Source organism: Cebidichthys violaceus, unplaced genomic scaffold (assembly GCF_023349555.1).
Source record: "Cebidichthys violaceus isolate CVI_PGR_0920_01 unplaced genomic scaffold, fCebVio1.0.p SCAF_154, whole genome shotgun sequence".
NCBI lineage: Eukaryota > Metazoa > Chordata > Actinopteri > Perciformes > Stichaeidae > Cebidichthys > Cebidichthys violaceus.
The window spans coordinates 239,956-245,682 of record NW_027176323.1 but is presented as its reverse complement, the minus strand read 5'-3'; the positions used below and the strand labels follow the sequence as shown (position 1 = coordinate 245,682).

General features: G+C 49.6%; 1 protein-coding gene across 1 annotated transcript in view; it reads left to right on the top strand.

Moving 5' to 3' along the window:
• Window positions 1-5: 5 nt before the first annotated feature.
• The window catches only part of ralgps2 (Ral GEF with PH domain and SH3 binding motif 2), a gene marked incomplete at its 5' end in the record, with an annotated part of 9,857 nt that continues 4,135 nt past the window's right edge, over window positions 6-5,727 (top strand). The window contains 9 exons of the mRNA XM_068710447.1: window positions 6-39; window positions 886-976; window positions 1,061-1,128; window positions 1,674-1,806; window positions 1,911-2,062; window positions 2,146-2,200; window positions 2,706-2,783; window positions 3,880-3,985; window positions 5,050-5,142. Of these exons, the coding sequence (XP_068566548.1) occupies window positions 6-39; window positions 886-976; window positions 1,061-1,128; window positions 1,674-1,806; window positions 1,911-2,062; window positions 2,146-2,200; window positions 2,706-2,783; window positions 3,880-3,985; window positions 5,050-5,142 (810 nt within the window). The remainder of the gene's footprint in view (window positions 40-885; window positions 977-1,060; window positions 1,129-1,673; window positions 1,807-1,910; window positions 2,063-2,145; window positions 2,201-2,705; window positions 2,784-3,879; window positions 3,986-5,049; window positions 5,143-5,727) is intronic.

Sequence of the window (5,727 nt, the reverse complement as noted above, 5' to 3'; positions counted from 1 at the left end):
TCCGAATCATATCGGACCTGCAGAGGTCCTGTACCTACGGTGAGTTAAGCCGCGAGAAAAAACTAGAGGGCTCGGGTTCAAGCTTCAGCGAGAGTACGCTGGGTTTACACGCTAGCCAACCGAAAAAACCCAGTCCGTCCATCTGGTCCATTCTCGTAAAGCAGGTATCTCAGGAACGCCTTGAGAACATGTTCTGGCACAAACACTCAAGGTGGACCTGATTAGAATTTGGTCACGAAACACGTTTTTCTTTTCCCGTAATTCTGCTTTTATCAGAGCGTTGCATTCATTAGCATGAAATGAGAATTTCAACGAACCCGACTCTAGCTTTTCACGCGCGTGTGTGTGTGTGTGTGTGTGTGTGTGTGTGTGTGTGTGTGTGTGTGTGTGTGTGTGTGAGGAAGTCAGCTCGTGAATTTCATTACAAGTTCTCGCTGTGCTCTGAGGTCTGATTATGTCCATCGTGTGGAAGAACAAAAGAAATTGGCACAAAAGGGAGGAAACCGCTGTGAGGGAACCGTATCAAAGCCTGTGAAGGAGTCTCTTTAGCATTCAGCAACTCTTCTGTCAGATCTGCATTCAACAGTCACAATGTGTGCTTTTCGTCAGATTGTTTTTGTGAGATTTGCCGAGTTTTGGAGATATCTGCCATAAAGATGTCTGTTATCTATTTGGAAGAACTCAACAGCGGTCGTCTCTTTCCAGAAATCAAGACGCTGTTCCACAACAGAGTCCACAGACCTTGTTGTGGGCAGTTCCATGTAGGAACTATTTTCTTTTCCGCCAAACTACTCCCGCCGCCCGTATCGCCGCGCCTGAAGGCTTTACAGCCGTGAAGTATTGTTAGTTTTTAGATGTTTGTCTTCATCTTCATCTTCTTTTCAGATGTTCTGGTGTTGCCTCACGTGCAGAAGTATCTCAACTCGGTCCGGTACATCGAGGAGCTGCAGAAGTTTGTGGAGGACGACAATTACAAGTAAGAAACCAAACTTAGACGTCGCAGGAAGATCAATTCCCAGAGGATGAACTTTAAGCTCGATGTGTTTTTTTTTTTATTTAGGTTGTCTCAGAAGATTGAGCCAGGCACCAGCACGCCGCGAGCAAACGCCTCCAAAGAGGATCTTGTGGGTACGTTGGGTGTTAAGTGTCGTGTTAAACCTGTTAGTCGTCTTTATTATTTTTCCCTCTCTTCTTCCCGGGCTGTAAATTCATCCTTCCCAAACCCCAAACTGCAGTTCTTCAAATTGACCACTTGGGGCGGAGTCGAAAGCGAGTCAATTCCCATTGACCTCCATGTGAAGACGCCCAACTTTACAGCAGAGATAAATATGTTTACAGCCTGCTTTTGGTGCTTGTTTCCCCGTTCATGACGACTTCACAGGGGCTGAACTTTTATACAATAAATTACATTCAAATGTTATTGCCGCTTTAAGTTTTAAGGGCGTGGCTACTTTTGAGTGACAGGTGGGTGCCGTCTCAGGTCTCTTGCAGTCTTCCTCAGAGCCTCCGACGGTCCAACTCTTTGCCCATTTTTTGGGGGATTTTCAAGGAATTGGCACCACCAAGATGGCGGCCGCCCCCCGGGAGCCACAGATATTGAGCGTCACAATGACGTCACGAGAGACTGCGTCCATACTTCATGTCTCACGTTCCCTCCCCGCTGTCGCCTACAGGCCAGGAAGCGTCTCCTCTCTGCGGCCGCAAATGTTCGGTAGCGGCCGAAGGAACCAAAGTCCCGGCCACGCCGCCCTCCCCCAGGAACCTGCTGCCCTACGGACACAGGAAGTGCCACAGCCTGGGCTACAAGTCAGTTTGCGTATTTTCCATCGTTCTATGACGCATAAAAGCATCTACAGGCGTGAAGCAGAAAATCCTTACCTCCTTTATCCCCCCCCCCTGTGTCCGCGCAGCTTCATCCATAAGATGAATACGGTGGAGTTCAAAAGCGCCACGTTCCCCAACGCCGGGTCCCGGCACCTGCTGGACGACAGCGTGATGGAGAGCCACAGTCCCACCAGGGGACAAGCGGAGAGCTCAACGCTGTCCAGCGGCATCTCACTCGGTAAGACCCACGCCGTGAGCACGTGTTACCGTAACGCTTGTATGTTCAGCGGGTGTGTAAACGGGTTTCGTGTCCCTCCGCAGGGAGCAGCGAGGGCTCTGAGCTCAGCGAGGAGGTGTCCTGGCCGGCGTTTGAGAGGTAAGGTTTCTACGTCCGTGTCTGACATCCACCCCCCCCCCCCCCCCCACCACCACCACCACCACCACCACCACCATCCCTGATGTGATTGTATCATTTTCAAAGCTCTGGCCTCAAGACACAGCTATGCCAAAAATGATTGGCCATTAAAACTCGCTCACGAATGCCGAATGCCCCGCCCCCCCCGCCCCGCTTTCCGCCTCCGCTCGCAGATGCCTCTGCAGCCTGAAGAGCGTAACGTTGAAACCCCCCCCCTCCCCCCCAACCAGTACTCCCTCTGTGCAAACGAGATCCGTATCCGTATCACCAGTTCAACGATCAGCTGGCCTGAAAATACACCATGTTGGAATAATCCTGTAAACACACATTCATCTATAACTCCTCTAACCAAACGACTGCTCCCTTCATCCAGCCAACCGAAAATAAAACACCCTCACAGCCTTAACAGTCTCCCGTCCCCCCCCCTCCCCCCCTATTCTATCCTGTCTTATCCTACTCTGAACAGGACTCGGTTCTATCACTCTCTGGGCCCAGTGACCCGCGTGGCCCGCATCCCCTACAGAGGAGTCCTGAGGCCCAGCAGGTACACACATCCCGACCGGAACCAACCCGAGCCGAACCAAACCCTCTCTCTTGTCCTCACTTCACTGACCCTCAGTCCTTTTTGCAAAAAAGGGGGGGGGCCGCTGTGTGCTGGTGCTTAGAGTGTGTGTGTGTGTGTGTGTGTGTGTGTGTGTGTGTGTGTGTGTGTGTGTGTAGTGCCGGGATAAGCTGGTGGTGGGAAACGTGTGTGTGTGTGTGTGTGTGTGTGTGTTGCTGAAATCGGGTGAAGGGGCAAAGGATCTGTCTGGGCTCATGATTCTTCATCTTCTGCTGCGTACCATCAATTATCCACCTTTTGCTTTTCTTAAACTTCTTGCATGTCTGCCTCGCTCTCTCTCTCACACACACACACACACACACACACACACACACACACACACACACACACACACACACACACGGTCCCACCTGGACTTCTTCTTGTGATACATTTCCAAGATATTTTCACAGCTCGGAGCTAAAAAAAAAAAAAAAGAGTTTTTCCACAGTCACATCGAGCTCCATGTGTTGCTGGAAACAAACGGTTGCATCCTCATTCCTGAGGTAGAGAGGAACAGACTCTTCAGGGTCACTGCAGCCAATTCTCAGGGACGTTGCATATGAAAGCGTCTTGTTTTGCGGATAGAGAGCGATCTCTCTCTCTCTCTCTCTCTCTCTCTCTCTCTCTCTCTCTCTCTCTCTCTCTCTCTCTCTCTCTCTCTCTTTTTCCACCAGGCTTCACTGGGCTCCTGCACTGGGCTTCCTGCTCTGATCCTCCAGACAGACACAATCTGCACACCACCTTTTGTGCGCCGCCGCTCTTCTCTCTGCCGATACCAGTGTTGAGATTTACGTCTGTGAAATTCAGACATAAAAAAAAAAAAGAAAAGTTCCTTTAACGAAGCAGAGTTTACGGTGGCGTTGCAGATTGCGTCGGCCTTTTTTTTTTTTTACTACTAGTTCATCTCTTGATTTTGATCTGGCGTGCTTGAGAACATGCATTTTTCTCCTCTCTCTGTTTGTGTGTGTGTGTGTGTGTGTGTGTGTGGTTGCGTTTTACAGCTCGTAATGTTTTCGTCTTTGTCCCGTCGTTGTAGCTCAGCGGAGTCAGAGGAGCTCGCGGTTCACTTGTACCCCGGAGCGGTCACAGTGCAGGGGGTGTTGAGGAGGAAGACCGTGCTCAAGGAGGGCAAGAAACCAACAGTGAGAACACACACACACACACACACACACACACACACACACACACACACACACACACACACACACACACACACTGGTGTTCATACACCTGTACCGACCTACTTACTGCCCAGGAGCAGATGGGCAGTAAAAGCTGTCTGAAGGCCTCAGGGACTCCTTAACTTGCAGAACATCTCTGTTTCTGTCCGTTCCTCTTTCCTCGTTTTTTTTTTTTCCCCCTTTTGTTCACCTTTAATATTTGAGATTATCCTTTTCTGTTTTGACTGGAAAACAAACCTTGAGCTCCTGAAACTGTCATAGGTAGTGCGGGAGAGTTTACGAGCTTCTTTGATGATGTAACAAGGTTTTAATTTTTACATTTAATCAGGAGAAATCTGCCTGGTTCAGGCACCACCACGACTATTAATCAGCAGGTTGACTTTGTCCCCTTTTTTTCCTTTTATCTCAACTTTCTTTATTCTCCTCATATGAAGGCCCAAACACACGTGAGCGTTCTTTACCTCAGCTTTATTGGCCTTACGATTGGCCCTACACACAGAAAGGCTCTTCTCATTTTCCATTTTGAGCGAGAGTTTCCCTTCTCGTATGACCAACGCAGACTACCGCCTGCTGGCGTGGAGAGGTACTTCCTCTACGCGGGGCGTACGTGCTAGTAGTGGCCGCTGGCTGTGCTCTCCGCGCTGCGTTCAAGTGCAAGCTTTTTTTTTGGCCAAGACACTGGCGCCACTAGCTCTCTGATGTCTGTTTGGTGTGTCTGGGGCCTCCACAGCTTTCAGTGTTTATGGAACAAGATGCAAATGTTGCATAATTATTCTCCGGTCATCCAACGGAGCGAGGACTTTTAAGTTCTACCCCCCCCCGAAACCGCACCGTTGTTCTGCCCTGTGATTCGTCTCCGTGGCTCTTTCTTTTCTAACCTGCTCTCTTTATCAGTACCAGCTCTGTCAGTGATGTCAGTGATGTCAGTGATGCGGCACAGAACCAGACGCATAAACGCAATCACAGTCTGATGGCACACTGAGGCGTCTCACTGACTCCTCAGACTTCACCTTTTGTGTCTCCAGGTGGCGTCGTGGACCAAATACTGGGTCGCTCTTTGCGGCACGCAGCTCTACTACTACCCTGCCAAGTCCCTGAAGGCCACCGAGAGGAAACATGTAAGTCTCCGTCCCGCCGCCTGCATCTGCAGCAGATGATGGAGATCTTATTTTGTGTCGAGGACAACAACTGATGACGCGTAACTGCACCGAGACATCTGAAAGTCTCCGGTTTCTTCCATGTGAACCGCAGCTGTTGATAGAGGATCCGAGTAAATACACGGAAACGCACTCTGTTTAACAAGGAGAGGACACATGATAGCCATTACTTACTCACTCAGAAAGCTTCAGAATGAACTCGGGGCAACGCACTGCAGGGTTCTTCTTCGTGTGTTTGATTGTTTTTATTATTGTCGCTAGTCGCTATGCACAGGAAATGGAAATCATTGCAAAAAGTGCAAACGAGAAGAATTACAGATTTGTCATTGTGTGTGCGTGTGTGTGTGTGTGTGTGTGTGTGTGTGTGTGTGTGTGTGTGTGTGTGTGTGTGTGTGTGTGTGTGTGTGTGTGTGTGTGTGTGTGTGTGTGTGTGTGTGTGTGTGTGCGCGCTTCATCAGTTTGACAGGAGTTTACTGAAACTGTACAGGAGCTCAGAGGAGGGAAGAAAGAACAATAAGAACTGGAAGAAAACAGTGAATGAGTGGA